Source organism: Molossus molossus, unplaced genomic scaffold, assembly GCF_014108415.1.
Source record: "Molossus molossus isolate mMolMol1 unplaced genomic scaffold, mMolMol1.p scaffold_m16_p_8, whole genome shotgun sequence".
NCBI classification, from domain to species: Eukaryota; Metazoa; Chordata; class Mammalia; order Chiroptera; family Molossidae; genus Molossus; species Molossus molossus.
The window spans coordinates 46,746,898-46,771,910 of record NW_023425402.1 but is presented as its reverse complement, the minus strand read 5'-3'; the positions used below and the strand labels follow the sequence as shown (position 1 = coordinate 46,771,910).

The window sequence follows — 25,013 nt, the reverse complement described above, 5'->3', positions numbered from 1 at the left end:
AGTTCACAACAGAGAGAATAGAAAAAATATTTGAAAAATAAAGGGTGAAAGATTTCCAAATTTTATGAAAACCATAGATTCAAGGAACCCAATGAACCCCCGACAAAAGAAAGAAAAAAATAGCACATCATAATCAAATTTTTCAAAACCAGTAATACTGAAAAATCTTTTTTTGAAATTTGTTTTTATTTATTTTTTAGAGAGAGAAAGGGAGAGAGAGAGAGAAACGTTGATGTGAGAAACATTGATTGGCTGCCTCCAGCACGGCCCACACTGGGGATCGAGCCCACAACCCAAGAATGTGCCCTGACCGGGAATTGAACCAGGACCTCTCAGTCCATGGGACGATGTTCAATCCACTGAGCCACACTGGCTAGGTGACAGAGAAAAATCTTAAAAGGCAACAGAGGAAAGACATGTACACAGAACAAAAGATGAAGATGAAATATTTCTCAGAGAACACAATGTGAGAAGACAGTGGACATCATTAAAGTGCTGGAAGCAAAAAATGTCCACCTAGAATTCTGCATCCAATGAAAATCTTTCAAAAACAAGGCAGACACAAAAACTGAAAGAATTCATCAATACCTATACAATCATAACTAGAAATATTAAAGGTTAAAGAACAGTTTTCAGAAGGTAAATTCCAGTAGCAAAGAAATGGAGAGCACAAGAAATAGTAATTACATGGGCATCAAGCATACAGGACTTTTTATCATCATCTAAAAAAAACAAAACAAAACTATTTTGAACCCCATTCTTATCTCATTTTATTTATTTATTTTTTTTATCCTCACCCGAGGACATTTTTCCATTTTTTGTTCAGATAGAGTGGGAGGGAGAGGAACAGAGAGAGAGAAACATCAATGTGAAAGGAACACATCGAGTGGCTGCCACCCGCACAACCAACCAGGGCCGGGGACAAACTGCAACCGAGGTACATGCCCTTAGTGGGAACCGAACCCGGGTCTCTCAGGACTGCAGGCCGACGTTCTAACCGCTGAGCCAAACCGGCCAGGGCCCCATTCTTATCTCAAAATAATAATTTGTCTCTAGCAATATTTCAGGGAAACATAAAGCCTGGCAGAGTTTTATATATTTAGCAAACATAACCATATATAAGGCTAATATGAAACCAAAAATTCCTACTTTCTACAGCAAAATATCATGTCCACTCTTCTGGGTTTCAAGGCATATGGGGAGTAGTCTCTCTTCTTAGTCTAAATTCTGGGATTTAATACAGAATATAATCTTGGCCAAAACATGGACCAAAAATACCAAATTTCACATACTAGCCATGTGGCTTGGCACTAGATATTTATACAAAGTGAAACAGAAGTCCAATTTTACTTCACATGCAATCTGAGCTATAAATGCAGTTACAAACCAGCTTTCAGATTTATAATGACAAATGGTCGTCTCATACATTTGTTAACCGGTAGAGCTGAAGTGGATTTCCATTGACTTGTGGAAGATAAACTGCACATCACTCCCATAGGCATACAAAGTCAACCCTCCAACTATCATTTCTAAGGCTCTGTTCGCCACTAATGATACATAGTTTAGTTTCTACCTGCCGATCTTGGGGAGCAATAAAAGACAGCCCATCCCTCAAACAAAGTAAAAAAGGTAAATTCACTAGCATTAACTATCATAATCAAAAAGCAAATACACACTTCAGTTAATAAAAAAGAACAGATTATTTCAATAAACATGTAGATTTATTTTAAATCAGTTTGGTACATGATACAGATTGGTTTTGCAGTTTTTAATGAACTAAAATAGAAATTTCTAAATACAGCAGTGTCTGCCTGTACAAATATCTTAAGATAAAATAAGGTATTTTGAAAGAACTACATCTGCATGAAATAATCAGATGAAAAATCTGAAAAGGTTTCTATATTCCTTCTGGATTAAAAAAAAAAACCCAAAAATTATTAATGGCTCAAGATACTAAATTCCTAAAGGAAGGAGGGGAAAAGGCTGTGAGTTCTATTGTAAGAGCTCTTCTTGCAACATCTAGTTTCATATTATATGATTTTGTTGTTAGCGCAGTACTCAAAATGACAGAAGAGAGGCTTCTTCAGCTACATTTTCACAAAAATTACTCTGTTGACATCAATGTGTGACAAGGTATTCATAATCTAGGTAAATAACAATTATACCACTGTAGCCAATTTTTGCCACTTTGGGAGAAATGGATATTCTGCATTCTTTCAAATAAATCTTGTACCTTATAGCACTGACTAAAAACCAACAGCCATGGCACCATAATAAAATTTTTTGTGAGGTACCTAGAATATTACTACTAATGAAAACACAAAAGTGTGAGGTAAAGCTACCTTTTCCCAAAAACCTCTTAAGCCAGTTATTTTAAACAATTAAGGCACTTGAAAACATTAGGTGTATGTACAAATGTGCAAGTAAAACAAACTTTAGCTGTACCAGCAAGTAACTAAGAAACAAGTAAATCTTCGTTGTAAGAATCTTTAATATAACTATCTAAATATAAGGAATTTTGGCTTATGAAATGGACCTAAGCAACTTGTCATTTCCTATTATAAAACATTGAAACCAATGACTAAACTCGGCCACTACAGGCTAAAAAAACTAAAACAAAGCAAAAAAATTTTCACGACCTAGAAAAGCAAAAGCTCATTTTAAACTAAATCAAGCCTTCTGAACTAATCCAATGCATCAAAGGAGGGAGAAGTATCCCTCTAAAACATAAAGAAACCTAGTGCTTCCTAAGAAAACTAAAGAAATAAAAATATGCATGCTTACTATAATATGGGAATTGAAATTAAGAAGAAGAAAATATCTGAAAGAAGGAGAAAGAAAGAAAAAAAGAAAGCACAATCTATTTATCCAGGGTAATCATTATTAAAAATCTACAGTAATCTTATCAATCAAAAATCCTTAGATTTCCTGAAATTACACTGGTCACATTTGTTGTCTCAAAACTTAAAAAGACAAACAAACAAACAAAAAAACCTTAAGATAATTGTCTCATTTAAAGAATTAGTAAATGATTCTAAAACAACTGATTATTTCCTTCTTGTCTCATGAAAGAAGTTACTTTTCAAGATAGCTTGGTGAAAATCCGTTCGAGATAACAACAGTATTAGTATACCTTTTTGAAATACAAAGAGAAATATTTTAGTCTCTATTATATTTTTAACAGCCATAAGAAATATGTTGGGAGGTTCAATATATGAAGACTTTCAACTTTGTATAACATCCTTTAGCTTAATTTACTCAGGTCTGAAGTAGGTAAGTTTTCAGTTAAATACTAACGGTATGGTAGGTATCTAAAAGCAGGTTTACTACTGCTGACATTAAGTTACATCCTCAGATCAACCGTAATTTTACCTTTCTTAATTAGGAACAACACATCACAACATTTTAAGTTACAGTCTACCTTTCAATCTGTCTTTTAAGGCACTGTTCTTTATTTTCTCAACGATATAAGGTGCTTTACAAGTATTAACAATAACCTGCTATGCTTTAATGGTTTGTATCCTTTCCATTCATTTCTTTAAATCTGGAATGTAATTCCCTGTGTGGCATCTTATTTATAATGTAGAAAAAATAACTGTTATCAAGCACAAAATTTTACTTTAAGAATACAGTTTACTACATGGGTATTAAACTTATAAATTTATTCCATTTTTAAAATAATAGCCAAAAATCCACCTGACTGATGCTCATTTGGCACATTCTTCTCAATTCTGGTCATTAAACTACATCCTGAGTTAGGATGAAAACAATGCAGCTTTCAGGCTTTAAAATGACTAAATTTAACTGCCAAGAGAGTCATGAGGTTGTCTGCAGGACAATGTTTTCCATCCCTTACAGAGTTACATTTGGCATGTCAAGAAAAGAGAACATAATCCAACAGGAGCAGCCATTTAAAATAAAAGAAGACAGCCACAAGGATTCATGCAGAATAGTTTAAGTATTCTTGTTGAGCAAAATGATTTAACTGATTTTTCTTCAAGCACGATACTCCAAAATATCCTATGTGCATTCTTTGAAAATTTAAAGATCCTGGAATAGTGTCTTCCATGTAGGAAATCTTGAAAGATAATAATTTGGTTTCATTGAATTATGCGCCAGTCCTTGTTAATCTAATGGGTCCGTTTACAGAGTGTGGTAGTTTCGTTCTTTCGATTTACAGAATTTATAGAGAAAGAAAATTACAGCCTGCACACCCAAGACAAGGACAATTCCTCCAATGAAACTGGCTGCATCAAAGGTAGACTTCCGCATAGGTTGTGAGGTTGGAGTTAAAGTGGTATTAGTTGAACCTGTTAAATAAGACAGAAGAAATAACGGTAAGTCTCGTGAGCCTCTATCATAATTTCAAGACCCACCTGAGTTTCTATTTTGCCATGTGTTTAAGTTCTATAAAGTATTTCCGTTCGAGTCAAGTCTTTACAACTAGAATTTATACTTAACTGAGGAAGACAATTATTTATCAATCCCATTCTTCATTCTGTCTGGTGATATCAAGTGGTTAATGCTGCTATACAACTTCAAATATGAAAATGTCATAAAAAGACTCTCCTGGTATATAAATTATGCCCTGGGAATATGTGAAGCACTTTAAAAATTTCCAATTTTCTTCAGACTATACCTAATTGTTAGAGTAAATATTAATATTTGTGTTAAAAATTCACACAAGTTTTAAATTTTACTAAATATATAAGGTAAATTTAAAATTTGGTTGCAATTTTTCAAATTACAAAAATAATCTTAAATATCTGCAGTTTATAATTCCATAAGCAAAAGAACTTGTTATTAAAAGTATCTTAAATCTTACTCTGCAGATTTTACATTATCAGATAGTTATTACCAAGTTATGAGGGGAAAAAAGGGCACAAAAATTAGAATTCCTTCTCAGGGAGTAAAATGTTTCAAGTGGAAAACCACTCACTTTAACACAAAGCAACTTCATATTTAAAATAAATTTTACTTTTTCTTAGAGAATCAAATAAACACTGGTTCTGGTGGCTGTATATAACAAGTTGGCCAGCTTTAAAATTAATCACAGCTGTTCTATATTTCTTCATGAAAACAGAATGGCTTCACTGAAATTGAAATAAAGGTAGCATAATAACAAAGCCAAAAGAATTTAAAAAATTATAAAGGAGTCATCATAAAGAAAAGGCCCTGGCCAGTTTGGCTCAGTGGTTAGAGTCGGCCTACGGACCAGAGTCCGGGTTCAGTTTCCGCCAAGGGCACATACCTTGGTTGCAGTTTGTCCCCGGCCCTGGTTGGGGTCATGTGGGTGACAACCACTTGATGTGTCTCTCTCACATCGATATTTCTCTCTCTTCCTCCCTCTCTCCCTCTGGCTCTATCTGAAGATAAACACAAAAATGTCCTCAGGTGAGGATAAATAAACAAACAAAAAAACCAGTATTATAGGAGAGGGTTCTTAGCCTGTGTATCTACTGTGTCTTGTGGCATAACCTAAATATAACTTAGTTATAAGATGTCAAATCATTAATAAATTAATTTTCACATGTACTTTCAGGAATTATTATATGAGAAACAGTAAGAAGTATGGCCAAGGTGCACATTTAATAGTGATAATGGCTTTTTAGAGATTTCTCAGTAAAAAGGATGGCTTTATTATCTTCACTCAAATCACTATGGTCTAATATAGCACAAAACCAATTCCTAACAGTAATCAGTATTTAATTTTTAAATTATAAGAAATTAGATTTCATCTACAAGTTGTACTAAAAGGGTTCTGGAAAAACATCATTTAATTCTAACATGTCATGCCAAATGTGATTACACAGTGAAAGACTAGAAAAGGACTACCAGCAAACCTATCACTACTGCTCTAACAGCCTACTGTGTTGTCCCCTAAATACAAGAGAGAAGTTAGTTCATAATCATTCATGAGTAAAACTGGAAAATGATGACAGAAACAGTAAAAGGCAACAGTGCACATACATCCTGCTTCATTGTTAATTTTAAAAAAACCTCAATTACCTGGAGTAGTAGTTGTAGAAAAGGAAGGCATAGTTGTGGTCTTAGCTGGAATGTAAACAAAATATATTAGAAACTTAAATTTCTAAACTTCCCAGTTCTCTAGTATTCACCTTTGTAAAATAATACCAACTTCAACATGCTTTCAGTTTTTTGGATCAAAGGCCATTATTTCAGTAAATGGTTCACTAACATCTACACATCCAGAATACTAGCTTCTAAATACAGTGATACCTCGGTTCTCGAACAATTTGGTTCTCGACCGTCCTCCTGGAACGAATTATGTTCGAGAACCGAGGTATCACTATATATTTTAAAACACTAAGCAGTCATAAAACTGTATCCATGTTAACATCTATATGTAAAATCTATGTATACAACTGGATCAAATTTGCAAAAAGACACACCGAAGGGCAAGAATTAGTGTTTAGGTGAGGGAACTATAGGTTCTTCATAAAATAATATTTCTTCTAAGAAAAACCATTAACTTAAAAAGTCAAGGTAAGAAATAAATGCAACTCAGTATTTCTTACGTGGGTATTAAGATTTGGTTATCTTCTTCATTTCAGGGGGTTGGCAAACTATTCTTAAAGGGGCAAAAAGTAAATATTTTAGGCTTTGTGCACTGTATAGGTGCAAAAGAAGCCAAAGACAACATGCAAGTGAATGGGCAAGGTTGTGCTTCAATAAAACTTTGAGGCCATAGCTCCCCTATTTTAGCGTTAGAAGAGCCAGGAAAAGCTCTAGTCTACCAAATTACATGAGCTCAAATAATTATCTGATGATGCCTCTAAAGAAATGTACAATCACTGGAAGAATTAGATTGAATGTAACATTTTAGGAACTAAAGCACTATATTAACAGACTTCTGTATGTATAGATACTACTGATGGATAGTAATAAATGTTAACACTAAAAGAAAAAAAAATGTTAACACTGATGGTTATTTTCACACGTGTGTATCCTTTTTCTCTCACCACTGTACACATTTTATCCACCCTGCTCTTGGTTAAACAGCTGGGTCACTTCTCATTTCTCCATGCTATGAACATCTTACAAGGAAATATTTGATCTCATCTCTGATAGGACTGATTCCTACACAGAATTCTCAGATTAGAAGGTATATTTTATTTAAAAAAAATTTTTTTTTCTTTATTGATTTAAAAACATTTGTTTTCCTGTATTGACTTTAGAGAGAGAGGCAGGGAGAGGGAGAGAGATAGAAACATTGATGAAAGAGAACATCAATTCCTCCTGCATGCTCCCCACCAGGGATCAGGCCCACCACCTGGGCATGTGCCCTGACTGGGAATCGAACTGGCAACCTTTCGGTGCATGAGCCGCCGCTCAACCACTGAGCCACACCAGCTGGGCGAGGGTCTCTCTCTCTCTCTAATCCTCATCTGAGGACAGTTTTCCATTTTTTGTTCAGATAGAGTAGGAGGGAGAGAGAGAGGAAGAGAGACAGAGAGAGAAACATCGACATAAAAGGGACACAATGAGTGGCTGCCACCTGCACAACCCAAGCAGGGCTGGGGACAAACTGCAACCGAGGTATGCGTGCCCTTAGTGGGAACCGAACCTGGGTCTCTCTGGACTGCAGGCCGACGCTCTAACCACTGTGCCAAACTGGCCAGGGCTTATTATTTTAATATTTATAATCCCTTCAAAGTTGTTGCTTACACATTCTGTGTAACTGCAAAAAATATACTTTTCAAATTAAACATATCAAATTTTTTCAATCTTAAAACACTGATGAAGTTGTCTGAACATTTACACACTTTTACTTTTGACCAAAGTATTACATTAACTACATTTTCCAAAATGAGGCACTAATTAACAAATATACTTCCACTGACCTACTGTATGTTCCTTTCATTTAAAAAAAAAAAATTCATGCCCTGGTTGGTTTTGCTCAATGGTTAGAGCACCAGCCCAAGGACTGAAGAGCCACGGGTTCGATTCCCAGTCAAGGGCACATACCTGGATTGCGGGTTCAGGCAACCAGTCAATGCCTCTCTCTCTCACATCAATGTTTCTCTCCCTCCCTCCCTTCCATTCTATCTAAAAATCAGTGGGAAAATATCATCGGGCGAGGGTTAACAACAAAAAGAATAAACTTTATAGAAAAAAATAATTCATAGGTTGTAAAAACTGCTATTGGTGATAGAAAATTTAGAAAATGACAGTAAAGAAATTCAAGTAATCCCATCACTCGAGTAGCATGTTTTTTGCCTGCCAGCAATTTTTCTAGGTTTATATATATATGTAAATAAGTAAACTGTACAACAACTACTTAGTACAGTTTTTCATTTATTATGAACATTTGCCATTATATTTCTGACATAATCTAGTCATTTTATTATGTTATTTATAAACATGTATTTATGTTTATAATATACTATTTGTATTGGCAGAAGACTTGTAAGTAACCCCACTGAACACCTTTCTACATAAATCAGATTCCTTTTGCATTATTTAATAGTCCCTTAATTTCCCACTTGTTCTCTTCAGCAGCAGCCACAGAAAGAGACAGTATGTTTTTCTTTTTTTTTTTTTTATTTTTTTTTGTTATCCTCACCCGAGGATATTTTTCCACTTTTTGTACAGATAGAGTGGGAGGGAGAGAGAGGAAGGGAGAGAGAGAGAGAAACATCGACGTGAAGGGACACATCGAGTGGCTGCCACCCGCACGACCAACCAGGGCCGGGGACAAACTGCAACCGAAGTACGTGCCCTTAGCGGGAACCGAACCCGGGTCTCTCCAGACCGCAGGCCGACGCTCTAACCGCTGAGCCAAACTGGCCAGGGCGAGACAGTATGTTTTTCAACCATTGCCTGGCTGGTGTGGCTCAGTGGTTGAGTGTTGACCCATGCACCAAGAGGTTGCTGGTTCAATTCTCAGTCAGGGCACATGCCCAGGTTGTGGGCCCGATCCCCAGTGGGGGGGTGTGGGGGCATGCAGGAGGCGGCCAATCAATGTTTCTATCTCTCTCTCCCTTTCCCTTCCTCTTTCTCTAAATTCAATAAAGAAAAAAATTTTTTAATTTTTTAAAGTTTTTCAACCATTAATTGCCACTCAATTGATATTTTTTGCAAGCATATACATAAAGATTTCGTGGGGAAGAAATTAAAAGTAGACCCACAATGATTTTGAGGAAACCATTTCCTCCACTCTCCCTTTCTGTTCACATCCCACCTCTGGAAATGTTTCTCTCAACATCTCTGCTTTCATCAACCTTTAATACCTTCCTAGTCAATGACTTCTTAATGGGTGCTAAAGATCTAAAAGTACATCACTGTGTGCTCTCCAAAATAAAGTTTCGTAGCATTTGCAGCTTTCCACGGTGTATTTCCACTGTAGCTGTAATTCAAGCTACCAACATGGTATCATGGAATGTGCAGTTGGAAAGAGCTGTGCACAACTGGCCAGCAAAACCCGGTGAAAGCTAGCTCACCACTGCCTAAGTCTTTAAAACGAGTTCCTGTCCTGTCACAGCATTTGATCGTTTCTTCTGAAAAACTGTACCGAAATGACACATGCAAAGTTTCTTAGACACACCTTTTGGACCTTCTTCTCCTCCCACTCCTACTAAGTTTCCTTTCCAATCCTCTTTTCATCTCTTACACATATTGTTCCCAAGAGTTTGGTCCTCAAACCCTAGTCTCCTCCCTAAAAACTGCTTCAGTGGACTTCACTATTGCCGACACTGATGAACTTACCTGTACTTTCAGCTAAGAGCTCTCCCATCACCTCAAGTCCTATGCCTTCTACTTCCTAAGCCTATTTGCACACATCTGCAACTCTTCTATTAGTTCTCTAGAATTACTGCAACAGGTTATCTAATCTCCCCCTGCTGACTCGTCTCCTTCTAGCCTGCTTTCCACATTGTCAACATTGTCAGAATAAACCATTTTATTAAATCACAAGTCTCATCACATGACCTATATTGCTTCACATCTACCAGCAAGGCATACAAAGGCACTTCCCAATGTGGCTCTTGACTTGACTGTCCAGCTTCACTCTTCCTCACCTTGTACTGGACCCTCCAAATGCAATTCCCTAACCTCATATTCTTTCACATCTCCTTCACATGTGCCAACCACCCTGCTCCACTTGGGAAACTTGCCTCATATCTTACCAGGATAATTTCAAGACCCAGCCAGTCAGCATCTTCAGGAACCTGTCACCATATGCCATGCTACTCAATATAACACCTTCCCCTACAAATTCCCTAATACACTGTGCTCACTTATCTCTTTCACAATTCCTACAATAGACCAAATTCTGTCTTCTGTCCCTGTATCCCTATCATCTAGCCTACTACTTGTACTGGCGTAGTATTTTTATATTACTTACTCTTCCTATCAAATTGTTGAAGATTTCTAAAAGGAGATGTTATCTAATGCTATTAAGGGTAGTAAAAAACTTTCAAGTTGATGAGAATGAAAAGCCTATCATTCTGGAAAGAATCAGTACTGAGTGCCCCAAAATCATCATTTAGGAATGCTGTTTAAATCAATCCTGTCAGAGATGATAGCAAATATTTCCCTATAAGGTATTCCAACCTAATTATTTAACCAAGAGCACAATGTTTGAAGTGTGTAAAATGCATGCAGTAAAAGAAAAACAATTCAAACGTGTAGGTACACATTATCTAATTTCGTAAACGTATTTATTTGGATATACACGTAAAAAGACTAGAACTCAAACACTTAAAACATTTCGGTGTACCTCTGAATGACAGGAATTATTGGGAATTTTAATTTCCTTTAGGCTTTTGTATTTCTGAGGATTTCCACAAAAAGCTATTTGCAGACTTGGTGTACAAAGCTACAGGAAATGCACTCAGAGTCAATGAATGTGAAACACCAATGCTATGTGTCACTGTCACAAACAGTACACATTTATGTAATTATTGTGGTCCAAGACTAAATATGTCTACAAATTTTAAAAAGTATACTAACAACTGTTAGGTTTTTATTAAACATTATCCATCAAGAGAGCTTAAAAATCCTGAAAGGGGGAAGAGAAAAACAATTATCTTGTATTACCTGTAGAATTGGTTGGCAACGGAGAGACAGTCGGCACTATTTAAAAAACAAACAAATTAAGTCAAAACTGTCTAAAATATCACCATTTGTAACACTATTTCCTAACCTGCAATCATCTGTGTGCCACTTTACAATTTTTAATTTTAGTAACACCTGTGAAGGAAGATTGACAGTTGCTCTCACCCAATGTTACACTCCCCTTCTTAGAAATTAGAGCACCAATTTTTAGTGACACTTCCCTCCCCCCAGCAGACATTCCTCAACCTTGCAGCTAGGTAGCTATGTGTAACTTCTAGGAAACATATGTAAAGCAGATATGGGCTTCTCTTTCCCTTTCTCTTTCTGCTAGCAGAATGACCAATTACATGGCTGAAACATGAGAACTTATCTTGGAGAGTAAGGTCAAAGCCATTTTTGAGGAATAACAGTAAAAACCTAGAAGGAGCCTGAGTTTCTAATGGTTGCAGAGCTGCTACTGTAACCCTCCAGATGCACTTGAGCCCAGACTTTCTAAACACAAATTTATTTCTTAAACCACTGTAATTTGATATATCATCAAATAAGTAGTTACTTGTTCAGTTTTTCTTTAATGTCTCTTAAAATGTTTTACTTAACCTTGTTTCTAAGCAATATTATCATGAAATCATAAATCTGATATAGTTATTAGTTTTTTCTACCAGACATTAAAATAACTATTTACATGTTTGCTCATTTACCACCTAAACCATGTTATTGCACTCTACATAGGGTGTAACTGATCTCATACTAATAAAATTCTTAGTTACAAAGTTCAAGTTGGGATGGAGGAGATGGAAAAACTCCTAGCAAAATTAAAGGTAGTCTTTCAAGGTTATTGACATGCGCCAGAAAAACTTTTTACTCAATTTCATTATTACCTATGCACCAAATTAGGAGTTTGACTTTCCTATTAATTTATAATCTTCTTAGAAATATCCAATGTTTCAGCTAAGAATTTTAACTATTTCCTGAGCAAGGAGAAATCAAATTCTTCAAATTAAAGTACAGAATATGGATGAATACAGGGAAGATTCATTTAATCATAGCACAAACAATGCTGGACATTATGACATTCACCAGTACCAAAACCAAGGAAGTGCCAGAATACGACTGTCCAAACCTGACAAAAGCACATAAAGAGAGGGTCTAAAATGCAATGAGTTTCTGGAAGATGAAATAATAATAATAAGATGATGATGATAATAATAAAGGAGTGGGCATCTGTACTCACGGCATTCCACAATATAACCAAATCACTAAACCAAGCTGGGAAACACTGTCCTTTTAGAAATCAATATAAATGCTATCCATGTTGAAATTTCTAACAAGATTAGAACTATGGAAATGCTTCAAACCAAATATTGAAATAAGGCTTCCTGAAGCAATGATCTTCACCTCTCTACGGCCACTTTCTTTAGCAGTCAATGTGAATACTTACCAGAACAGAACTCTGTACTGTTCACCACCTGGCAATCAGTAAATGTTGAATTATGCGAACAGTAGCTTTTACCTGCTATGGAAGAAAAAAACCAAGTTAAACAGCACCACTTATATTATCTTTGACTTTGTTACTCAGCTCTAGAATAGCTTCCAAAAATCGAACTCAGGCCTGACCGATTTGGCTCAGCAGTTAGAGTGGCCGCCAGAGGACCAAAGGGTCTCAGGTTCAATTCCCGGTCAAGGGCATATATCTGGGTGAAGGTTTGCCCCAGCCCAGTCAGGGTCATGTGGGAGGCAACCAAAGTGTCTCTCTCACACAGATGTTTCTCTGTCTCTCCCTTCCACTATCTCTAAAAAAAAATCAGTGGAAAAAGATCCTCGGGTGAGGATTAACAACAAAATAAATAAATAAATTAATATATACATTAATAAAACTCAGGCATAAACACTGTAGAAAGAAGCCCATCCCCAGACCAACAAAATACTGGTATTCTTTCCTCCATTGTTTTAGCAATATTACAGAGGATCTCTCCAAATATTATCCTTTTAAAATCCACATGAACATACTGAACAAATAAACTTAGATCTTAGAATTGTGGTATGACTACTGTACAAGGAAGGCTGCTAGAATCCACAAGAGGGCTGAGTCAGTAGGGAGAAGTGGTCAGGATCTAATAAAGGCTCCGTAGTAAACAGGGGAGGTGCCACGAAGGCAGCAGTGAGTCCTCTGTCCTAGAACATATTCCACAGCAGGGTATTCAATCTCCAAAACTTGTCAACTCTGCCATACGTGAAGGAGAGAAATATACTTTTAAATTCCATTTTATGACCTTAAAAAAAAGGGACTCTTATACGAAGAGTAAACTTAACCCCCAATTAAGCTAGTACCCTAATTTTAAAAGAGGCCTTTAAACTTTGTTATCCAGTTATATAATGTTGAGAACTATTAAATTTTTCAATGAAGCATAAAGAAACCGAACATGTAGCTTTGACTTTTTCTTTACATACAAAAAACTGCTTTACTGATAAGACCAAAAAAAAAAAAAAAGCAAGCACTTTACATTAAGAAAAGGAAAGAATTAACTCTCTTCCCACCTCATTCTTCTTCTCTATCTTAAGTTTCTTAAGGTCTCTCAATACTATAGTTCACCTAGCAGGACACACTGAAGATAAATGCTTCAAGCATTTTTCTGGGGAAAATTTCACAACTTTCTTTCACAGCAAATTTCAGTGTATCCTAGAAAGATGTATAATCTCTCTTTCTTTAAAACTACTGAGACGTAATGTTCAAATCTAAGGAATTAAAGAGAGGGAAGTGAATGGAAGACAAGAAGAGATTTTTAGGGGGAAGTGTCAAGCAATTAGCACTGTAAAGATAAAGCATTTGATCTGCAAAAAGAAAAAAATAGTGTAGACTATCGTAAATGTTCTACATAATTTTCAAATGTTTAAGAGCGCCCTGTAGTATATTTTTAAATGTTGTAACAAAACAGTTTTTCATTCTCAAAATTAAACAATCCCAAAGTTTCCTACCTTCTTTACATTCCATCCAAAAGCAGGTACTATTATCAGCAGCATTGCTAGCATTAACACAGGAAACACAGCTTTTGTGATTTTCACAGGTTTCTGGGTGGGGAGAAATACATGAAATCAATTAATTGGCAACTGATTTTGAATTTGCATTACTTATCTTTTTAAAACAGTAAACATTACATATAGCATCAAACTTACTAATTCAGAGCAATGGTAAAACTTTATAGCCTATCACCAGATGAAGGGGTAACAAACGGGAATGTTATTCAGTCATTAAAAAGGGAAATCCTGGCATACACTACAACATGGACAGTCCCTGAAGACATTATGCTAAGTGAAATTAGCAAGTCACAGAGGGACAAATACTGCATGATTCCACTTACATGAAGTATCTAAAATAGTCAAATTCAGAAGCAGAAAGTAGAATGAATGGTAGTCGCCAAGAGCTGGGTGGAGGGAAAATAGAAAATTGTTGTTCAATGAGTATAAAGTTGCATGCACGATGAAAAGTTCTAGCGACCTCCGACACCACTGTGCTTACAGTTAACACTGTACCTTAAAAATTTGTTAAGAGGGAAGATTCTCACGTGATATTATTAACCACACACACAAAATACTTTATAAACTGGCTTACTAAGAAATTTCAATCATTTTAAATGACATAGGAATCAAGAGTCAACTCAAGAGGGGCCTGTGGGAACTCTTAGTACTTTGTGGCAGCTATCTAAACACCTTTTTATTTTTACATGGTAACTCTTGCACAGACACTCAGGATTTCCTGATGCATTTTAAAGCATCCTCAAAAATTAAAAATACTAGGGGGGTGAGGGTGAGAGACTGCTATAAGGTCAACAATACAGACAGGGAAATCATTTCCTCAAAATCCAAGATTTGATGATGCCCATTCTGAAAAACTCCAGAGATTCATAATTCATAAATGATCCACTCTTTCCAGAATCTTCCATGACTGGAGGATAAGAGACAATACGTTTGGAGGGGCCTACATTCATGTACATGTAATTTAACAAGTTAGCAAGGTTTTTTCCAACAAGTTAAGCCACATGGCTTAGAAACAAGACTTCAAAGAAGGCTAATTATATTTCAATGTCTGGACAAACAAATGGCCTATAGAATTGGACACCATCCATTTCCTAGAAGCTAGATGCCTCCAACAAACATTCTCCTTCGCTTTTGCTTTCCCTGTTCAGGAAAGAGTACCTCAAAAACAAAAACAAAAAAAACCTATTCAGCACAGAGGCATTACATTTCAATACTTCATCATTAGTATTTATCAAAGACTGGGACAGCCCAGCCAGTGTGACTCAGTGGTTGAGCATCCACCTATGCACCAAGAGGTTGGCAGTTGATTCCTGGTTCTGGCACATGCCCAAATTGTGGGCTCAATCCCCAGTAGAGGGTATGCAGGAGGCCTAGGACCAATGTTCCCTCCTTCCCTCTCCCTTCCTCTCTAAAATCAATAAAATAAAATTAAAAAAAAATTTTTTAAAGGACTGGGACATATATGGGGTTGGGGCCACAAAGCAGAAATAAGTTTTTCAGAGGTTTGTACACAGATGAAAAATGCTAGTTGTTTAAAATCTTTTGTGCTGGATGATGAATGGGTAACGTCATGAATGATATTTACAATGAATTAAATTTGCTACCTTTCAGACTGCACAGAAAACACTCTCCCTTTGCATGCATTTAAATTACTCAATGGCAATTACCTTCATATTGCCAAACTTCTCTTTAACAAACAAAAACACACACACACACACAACAAAACTACAATTCTGAAAGGAAACTGCCAATCAGGAGACAAAACATATTCCTGCTATGTCACCTTTAAAATAGTGTGGTTAGAACTTCCAGTATTGTACTGCAATTTCATTTTTTAAAGTTTCTGTTTAATATAATTTTTTTATTTTAGCGAGAGGGTTAGAGAGGGAAACATCCATCAGCTCCCTCCTGTATGCCCCCTCCTGGGGATCTAGCTGCAACCCCCGCATGGGCCCTAACTAGAAATGAATGGAGCCCTTGACCTTTTGGTGCACGGGCAATGCTTAACCAATTGAAACAAAAATTTTTAGCCAGAGCTAAATTTTTAAAAATTTTATCATTACATCTTTCTGACTTTAACAAGAAATATTAAGTTCATTATGTATTTTATTAAGCTTTTATAAGATACAAAAATGAGGGAAGACATCCAATTCCAACTTCACAATCTACTAATCACACGGTCCCGGCAAATTTACTTTCTCTCTACTTCTCGGTTTCACGACCTATCTTCTTCTAGCTTAGCCTAAGAGGCAGATGCGAAGCACTGGGTACATGAGGGTACTTTTCGTCGTTTGCACACAGCATGGAGTGTAAAGTTTTAATTGCTTACTCAAACCTCAGATAGATCCCATAGCTCTCCGCAAAATTAACGTGATTAAATCTCAGGCGACTTATTTCTCAGACGCAAGTCGAGACATCAGCGAAAACTCCTGTCTTCAGTTTCCCTTTCCCTCTTTTGCCAACTTTCGGAGAAGCCTCCGTGCGGAGAGGACCTGGGTGGACAAACCACCACCACCAGGGAAAGGGAGCTCGGTCTCACCGTCAACTTCGGAGGCGCGTCGCCTCGCCCCATCATCAACCCCACTGCCGCTAGCGCGGAAGGAAGCCACGTCCCCTCTTCCAAGCCTACTGCAAGACTGGGGATTACGAGGCACTTTTATAAAGCACCTCGGGCTGGGACACTGGGGTCAGAAACTGCACCAGGGCAACGGCCCCCGGGGCTCGGCCGCCCCTTCCCACCGAGGCGCTTCCCCACCCCGGCCACCCCGCGCCCGGCCCCGACTGGACTTGGACGGGCCGCCATGTTGCGGGAGCGCGGACAGCCCTGGCCCCGCGCGCACCGCGGGCAAGAAGGGCAGCTCGGCCCGGCGGGAGAGCGAGCGCAGGAAGCCGGTTGGACCGGCACCCACCTGGTGCTACAGTGGTGAGCGGTGAGAGGGTCGCCAACGACGTGGTCGCCGTGTGGTTGGTGGTCGCCGTGTGGTTGGTGGGCACTACAGTCACGTTCGGGGCCAGGATGGCGGTCTGAGCCGCGGTGAGCACACAGAGCGCGGCCAGGCAGGCGGCGGCCCAGAGCAGCTGGCGGGAGAGCCCCGACATCGCGACCTCCGCGCTGGCGTTCCGGCGACAGCTGCAACACGCAACGCTCGACGGGTGCCTCTGTCTCCTGCGGCGCCGCCTCCGAAACTCTGCTCCCGCCGCGGGAGCGCGCTGGGGTCACGTGCGGGGCGCCGCGGGGCGGAGGCGGGGCGCGGTCTATACCAACCGAAACCCTATGGGAGGGGGAACAGAGGCATCGAGAAGAAATCGAGGGAGGCTGTCCCTCAAAGAGACTGTACTATACCAAAAACACTGAGAGAGTACAGGAAACTATTTTTTGCCCTAATAGTACCATACAGAACGCAACTGGGCTTTTCTTGTTCCTGCAATAGGAAAGCTCCCCCCCTGACCTGGATGGAACAACCTATATGACGTGGCGCACGGCGTCCTCCGGAGCGACCAGCCAGGCTGTGATTCCGCGGCCCCATGTGACCTCAAGGCCTCGCCTCCCGGACCTGCGTGCCTCCGGGCGGAAGTAGGTTCCGTGCTGTGCGCTTAGAACTTTGGCAAGAATTAAATTTGTGCTGTGCTTCCGCGTTCCAAGGTCTTGCGTGTATACTTAAATAGAATCTGTGCTACTTACCTTGGAAATCGACTTTTCTGGAAGTCACCCCGTGTTGGGACTGCCCAGGGAAATGGAGACCACGTGGTTAAGGGGTCCCTGCTCCGCCGCCCACGTAGTGTGAGCCGCTGAAACACCTAAGGCGGTCTCCTGCCTTCCAGCCAGAGCCACGTACCGTCTTCCTTTCACTCTTTCTCAGCCTGACGTTTCCGAATTTCTTGCTGTTTCAGCCAGCGGTGTCAGCAGCCAGTCAATGCCACCGATATAGTCGGGAAATCGAAGACGATCTGAGTTGGAAATCCATCTGCTGGGTCCCTACACTTTGCAGGTGAGTAAACAGGTTCATAAAAGTGACTTGACCGAAGCACACTGATTGCTTGGCGTCAGGGCTTGATTTCGAAATGCCTGTTAATGTCATGTCACTGCTCGTGTTTTAGTAAGGCTGAGCGCCATCTGATGCCCAATTTCACAGAAGCAGTCACAAGTGCAGCCATGCTTACATCAAATGGTAACAATTGTATTATTAAAGCAAAGTATTTAATGTCGTTTGTTAACAGCTATTTGTATTTATCGTGTAGTCTTAATTGTGCACTTCTGCCCTAATAAAATAACACACGAACAGTCATTGCTTTTGTGACATCTGCTTTGCTATGAAAGCACCAAAAAAGATGACTGCATAAGCGCTGTTAAAACCTTGCAGGCCAAAAGGTGTCCTGAAAGGATTTGTTGTCCGGGAACATACTGGTTGACCTAACAGCAGCAGAGCTTGGAGAATACAAACATGTCCACCGTCTTGAGGTTGATGCGGGGGCTCTTTTAAAGAATGAGTTTGGAGCAGAAAGATAAAAGATCTTTTTAAAGTATTTACATTGGCCCTAGATGGGGAGGGGGCAGGAAAAGGGGAAGTGAGAAAGTTTCCGGATAGGTGAATAGTCCATAAGAAAGGAGTATTTGAAAGTTCATGTGTAAGCAGGATGCCAACCGGAAGTTGATTCAGAGTTTCAACATTCATTCAGGAATGTGATCAGTCTTATGGGTTTTGGCCTTCTGGCTGTTAGCTGATTAATTTCCCATGTCTCTTCCTCCCACCCTCGGGCATTAATTTAGGACTTACCATTTTTCTCTTGCCAGCGCTTTACCTTTTTTGGCCTAAATTCAAAAGCTTTTATAACTCTCTAGATTCTAAATCCTTGGGGTCCTTTTGTAGCCTGATGACTATGGACCAACGTTACACTGACTACAGTAGTTGGAGATTTGCTCAGCTGTAAATAAGAAACTGATGCTTTTGACTAATCCAACCTATGACCAAAAGCATGAGAGTGTAGCCAAGTAAAGTAAATGAAGTCCCATCATCAGCCATCAGGAAACGCCTGCTCCTCTCTCAGGGTACCTCTCACATAGTATTTATTTAGCACGTGACTGACACCCAGACCAAATGAAGGCATTAGTCAACTTTTTTTCTTAAGGTTAAAAATAAAATTTGTTGTTGTTTTTTTTAATTTCTGTTTTCTTGCCATACCCCAGTGGGTTATCTTGTTTATGCCCTAAGATGAACACACCCCATTGTGGAGGCCATTGTTTTACAATTTGTCATCTAGGTGTGCAACTCTAGCCCTCAGATTTGTTAGTTCTTATAAGGGGACATTTCACTCTCTTGTTTTAAGACTAGAAAAGCATTGGCTTATTTTATTTTACATGGCATCTGTTGAGCTAGATCAAGGAAGAGTTCCAAAGTCATTTTCACCATTCCAGAGCAAGGACTGGCGTCTATAATACAGTTTTAACAGCATGTATTAAAGCTCATGTAATATTTAAATGTTTCAACCAAATTAGAGAAGGATTGTAGTAAATCAGAGATTAATAGTGAGCTAAAACTGTATATTCAGATTATTAGTACTAACACCATGATTAGAATTGATAATATAATAGAGATCTCTCATTAGGAGGCACTCCACCTTGACTGTTTAATTCTTTGATAGCTGTTCCAGGGTTTCAGAGGGGAGCATTACACTTTAGAGCAGTTCTCAACTTTGGCAAAACATAGGAACCATGTGGGAAGTTTTGAAAAATACTGATGTCTGGGTACTGATTTAATTATTTTGGAATAATGCCTGGGCATCAGGAGATGTAAAAGCTCCCCAGGTGTTTCTAATCTGCAGTTCAGGTTGAAAAGCTTCTCAAAGTGTGGTTCACAAGTATCATTCATACTACTTACAAATTTCTTAGAAATACAAAATTTCAGGATTGAACTAGCAACCTCTTGGTGTATGAGTCAATGCTCAGTCACTGAGCCACACTGGCCGGGCATGATTTGTCACATTTTCAAAACCCCCTGTCAAATACCAAACTTTGTAATTTGTGTTGTATGTTACTATTGTGTTTGTTACAATATTTTGCATGTTATATAAAATTTGAGACTAACTAGATTTGCCAGTTTTAAGTTGTGATTTCATTTTGAGAAGGATAGTGAATAGTATAGTATAGTCAATATGGCACTAGTTTAAAAAATGAGTTCCTATACTGGAGAGAGTGTAACAAGGTGTAATAGATATCAATTTTAATTTTGAGGATGAATTAATTCAGTCAATGGAAAATTAATATGTTTGTAAACATCATATTATACTGAACATAACAGGGACTTGATAGTTCTTGAAATGATGATGATATTCTTTGTCAGTTGCAGCTTGACTGGTTTTTGTGGGTTGATATTCCAGAAGAGAAACTAATTTTTTTTTAATATGTTTTATTGATTTTTTAGAGAGAGAGAGAAACATCAATGTGAGAAAGATACATCAATCAGCTGCCTCCTGCACGCCCCCTACTGTGGATTAAGCCCTCAACCCTGGCATGTGCCCTGACTGGAAATCGAACTGGGACCTCTCAGTCCATGAGCTGGTGCTCAATCCACTGAGCCACACCTGCTGGGCGAGAAACTAATTTCTATTCGATATCTGCTTTGTGTCAAGTATCATGAGAAGTATCTTCACATATTATCTCAATTAATCCTTAGACCACTATGAAATAGATATACCCCCATTTTACTAATGAAATTGAAGCCCCAAAGCAAATATTAGTACTGTTATTGATTTTATAAATTTACTCAGAGAATCACTAAAATAATTAGAGCCAGACGGAAGCCAACACCTTTTTTTACTTCTCCATTCTTTTTACAAATGAGGAATGTGAAAGGTTAAGTGGTTTGACCACCACATTGCTAGATAGCTGGGACTAAAACAAACACTAATTTAAAATATGTATATATAAAGTGTAAAAACTCAGAGTACGGGATATTGATTACCATACTATTCATTAATTAACAAATAGCTAGCACTGTATGCAGTTGGGACAGTTCTTTAGATAGAATTTTAAATGTTTATTTGCAATCTCCCAAATAAGAAAAATGTCCAGATACCACATTTCTCTTATTAATATGGCTTAGTATAAGATACAGCATATATACTTGGCTGTACCATATCACCCATTAGGGCAAGGTCATATAGCTAACATTTTGTATAAATCATCAGAATGCCTTTACTCTCGTCTGGCCGGTGTTGCTCAGTGGTTGAGTGTTGCACCAAGAGGTCACCAGTTCAATTTCCGGTCAGGGCACATGACCAGGTTGTGGGTCAAATCCCCAGTGTGGGGCATGCAGGAGGCAGCCAATTGATGTTTCTATCTCTCCCTCTCCCTTCCTCTCTCAAATCAATAAAGAAAAAAAAAATTATTTATTTTTATTTATTTATTTTTATCCTCACCGGAGGACATTTTTCTATTTTTGGTTCAGATAGAGTGGGAGGGAGAGAGAGGAAGAGAGAGAGAGAAACATCAACATGAAAGGGACACATCGAGTGGCTGCCTCCCACACGACCCAACCAGGCCGGGGACAAACTGCAACCGAGGTATGTGCCCCTGGTGGGAACCGAACCCAGGTCTCTCTGGACTGCAGGCTGATGCTCCAACCGCGGAGCCAAACTGGCCAGGGCAAAAAACAATTTTTTAATAAATAAATAAAAAAGCCTTTACTCTCATATTTGTAGACTTGAAAAACTCTAGAATTCCTTCTATTTAATCAAAATCTTTCAATTTGGTTAAAGCAAAGTCTGTATATGGAGTTAATTGGGATAAGCTTTTGCGTCCCTTGTAACAGTTTCTCCAAACATGTTTAAACATACAAATCATTCTAATACATAAGTATTACTGTGTGTACCTTTAAGTGAGGGTAACAAGGGCCACTGCATATACATATCAGTAAAGCTTCTAATGGCCTGAAAGTGGAAAGTGAGAGGGATCAAAGAGACCATGAATGTGTCCTTCTTTAGAAAGTTTGCAGTTGACACTAAAGCTAAAATGAAAAATAAAGAGAGCTGGAAATAGTTTCCTACGTCCATTCAGATAATCTAGTTCTTTCACATAAAAACTTAATGTCTTAATATATAGGTTCATTACCAGTGAGAATTATTCTGCTGCTTGTTATTACATAGTTGATGCTTTTAATTTGTTTTAACCAGGATCTCTGCAGAGCATCGTTTGGTTCATCGCATGCTTCACCAGCTGGTGAGAGCCCCTGGGTGACCACAGGAACCCATCCAAAGGCCCAGAGAGAGGATCTGGAGTTTGCATTCCAGCAGCCTTTATTCTCAGCTTGGCTGAAACTCTTAGGAATAGAAGAGGAGATAGTTCCTCCTCAGTAATTCCCAAATCTGGCCGTCAATCAGAGTCCTTGAAGAAGAGCCTCTGAAAATACCAGATCCAGACCAGCGGCCACGGGCAGCAGGCACCATGTTCGGCTCCAGCCGCGGTGGCGTGCGCGGGGGACAGGACCAGTTCAGCTGGGAGGATGTGAAGACCGACAAGCAGAGGGAGAACTACTTGGGCAACTCGCTGATGGCCCCGGTGGGCCGCTGGCAGAAGGGCCGCGACCTCACCTGGTACGCCAAGGGCCGCGCGGAGGGCGCGGGTGTGAGCCGGGAGCAGGAGCTGGCGGCCGTGAGGCAGGCGGAGCAGGAGGCGCTCATGGCGGCGCTAGGCTACAAGAACGTGAGGAAGCAGCCCACCGGCCTGAGCAAGGAGGACTTTGTGGAGATCTGCAAGCGCGAAGGAAGTGACCCCGAGGAGAAGGGGGTGGACCGGCTCCTGGGCCTGGGGAGCTCCAGTGGCTCCGCAGGCCGAGTGGCCTTGTCCCGAGAAGACAAGGAGGCCGCCAAGCTGGGGCTCCCGGTGTTCACGCACCACGGCGTGGAGAGCAGTCGGCCAGGGGCCTCCCCAGCCAGGAAGAAGCCCAGGCCTGAGGAGAAGGCGGAGCAGGGCCCCCCGAGTCACAAGAAGAGCAGGAAAGAGAAGAAGAAAAAGAAGAAGCACAAGAAGGAGAAGAAGAGAGAAAAGGAGCACAGAACCGAGGCAGCTTCCTCACCGTCCCAGGCTCCTGCCAGGGCCCACCACCGCAGGCACGGCTCCGACTCCTCGCCCAAGAGGAGGCGAAGGCACGACAGTGACTGAGGCCCAGCCCGCCAGGCCCCTGCCAGGCCCAGAGAACTGGAGGCCAGGCTTATGGAGGCCCTGCCAGGCCTGTAAGCAGACAAGGTGTCCAGGGGAGGCCTTACCCCCAAATGGCCCCAGGCTCACCAGGGGAGGACACACTGTCCAGGAGGTTCACCTGCTTCAGGCTCGAAGTACTGCTGCTTCTATTTTTCTTTGTGTTTACTCACCCTTAGTACTTAAATAAACTTATTTTAAGATGGAAAAGCCCTGGCCAGTTTGGCTCAATGGTTAAAGAGCAAGCCTGTGGACCAGTTAGTCCCGAGTTTGATCCTGGTTAAGGGCACAGACCTTGGGTGTGGTTCGTCCCTGGCCCTGGTTGGGGTTGTGTGGGAGGCAACCAGTCCATGTGTCCCTCTGACATTGATTTTTCTCTCTCCCTCCCACTCTATCTGAAGATAAATGGGAAAATATCCTGGGGTGAGAATTTTTTTAAAAAGATGGATAAAAAAATACAAGTTCCTAGGCAACACCCTGAAGGTTATTCACTTGTAATTTATTGTGCATACATTTATTGAACACTTACAGTATAACAGGTCCTATTCTAGGTCCTGTATACGAATTGTTGATTCCTTAAAGCCCCACAACTCTGTGGTAGGTACTACTGTTTTGAGATGAGATAGAGGCCAGTGAAGTTCCTGCCTGAGCTTTTGCAGCTAGGGAATGGCAGGGCTGGGATTCAAACCCAGGCTGTCTGCCTCTAAGACACACATCCTTAACACTGCTGCCTCTTGGTCAATTGAGAATGTGACACATGCAGTGTACTTGCTCCTCATCTACTTCAGATCTTAGTATAAAACCCTATGTTGCCTGGCCCATGTGGCTCAGTGGTTGAGTGTTGACACATGCACTGAGAGGTCACTGGTTTGATTCTGGTCAGGGCACATGCTCCAGTTGCTGGCTTAATCCCCAGTAGAGGGCATGCAGGAGACAGCCAGTCAATGTTTCTCACTCATTGATGTTTCTCTCTTTCCCTTTCTTTTTCTCTAAAAATCAAATAAAAACATTTTAAAAAACCATACTATACTGCAATGAGGTTTTTTGTGGGTTGTTTTTTTTTTTACGTATATGCCAGTTTTCAGTAGTTAGGGATGGTGGGGGGCAGGGGAGTAGGTGTAACAATAAAGGGGTAGCCCCAGGGAGGTCTCTGGCACTGGAAAAGTTCCGTGTCTTGATTGTGGTATCAGTCACATGAATCTGCACATGATAAAATGACAGTATATATTGTACCAATGTCAACTGCCTATTTTGGCACTGTACTATAGATGTATAAAATACGCACATTAGGGAAACAGTGATCAGTACATAGGACTGCTCTGTACTGTTTTTTGCAACTTCCTGTAAATATATAATTTAGGGAGGAAAAAAACACATGCCTACATTTGGCAAGCCCTAAGTCAATTAGAAGCCTGTCTCTGACATTGGCTCAAAAATAGATCAGGTTTGAAGACAAACCTGAGGGTAAGAAAAGCACAATGGCTCTGGGCAGAGCAAGAGCACAGTGGCAGAAGTGCTGAGCAGGGTCACCACTAACAGTCGAGCATGTCACTGGCTAAAAAGAGGGCTGAAACCATTACTTATGTCTTGCAGTGATTTTCAAATGACTAGTGCCCAGCAGGCTAAACAAGAACCTCTGGGGAGAGAGCTAAATACATGCACAGAATCCCTGTCTCACATTTTAGAGATTCTTTAGGTCAAGGACAGG

General features: G+C 39.7%; 2 protein-coding genes across 4 annotated transcripts; one reads left to right on the top strand and one right to left on the bottom strand.

Annotated features, from left to right (window-relative positions):
* Window positions 1-1,011: 1,011 nt before the first annotated feature.
* On the bottom strand, window positions 1,012-17,280 carry CD164 (CD164 molecule). 2 transcript variants are annotated; one of them, XM_036248969.1, is made up of 6 exons: window positions 17,022-17,280; window positions 14,053-14,145; window positions 12,518-12,592; window positions 11,062-11,097; window positions 6,010-6,054; window positions 1,012-4,310 (listed from the first exon to the last, which is right to left on the bottom strand). In XM_036248969.1, the coding sequence occupies exons 1-6, from the start codon at window positions 17,209-17,211 to the stop codon at window positions 4,144-4,146; spliced, it is 606 nt and encodes a 201-aa protein (XP_036104862.1). In that variant the 5' UTR covers window positions 17,212-17,280; the 3' UTR covers window positions 1,012-4,143. The 2 variants fall into 2 exon arrangements, with proteins under 2 accessions (XP_036104862.1, XP_036104863.1); XM_036248970.1 differs by having other exon boundaries at window positions 12,518-12,589.
* A 388-nt stretch (window positions 17,281-17,668) lies between these two features.
* On the top strand, window positions 17,669-24,204 carry CUNH1orf35 (chromosome unknown C1orf35 homolog). 2 transcript variants are annotated; one of them, XM_036248515.1, is made up of 3 exons: window positions 17,669-17,686; window positions 18,004-18,101; window positions 22,282-24,204. In XM_036248515.1, exon 3 carries the CDS (start codon window positions 22,553-22,555, stop codon window positions 23,267-23,269), a length of 717 nt encoding a protein of 238 aa, XP_036104408.1. In that variant the 5' UTR covers window positions 17,669-17,686; window positions 18,004-18,101; window positions 22,282-22,552; the 3' UTR covers window positions 23,270-24,204. The 2 variants fall into 2 exon arrangements, with proteins under 2 accessions (XP_036104408.1, XP_036104407.1); XM_036248514.1 differs by having other exon boundaries at window positions 17,684-17,755.
* Window positions 24,205-25,013: the final 809 nt, after the last annotated feature.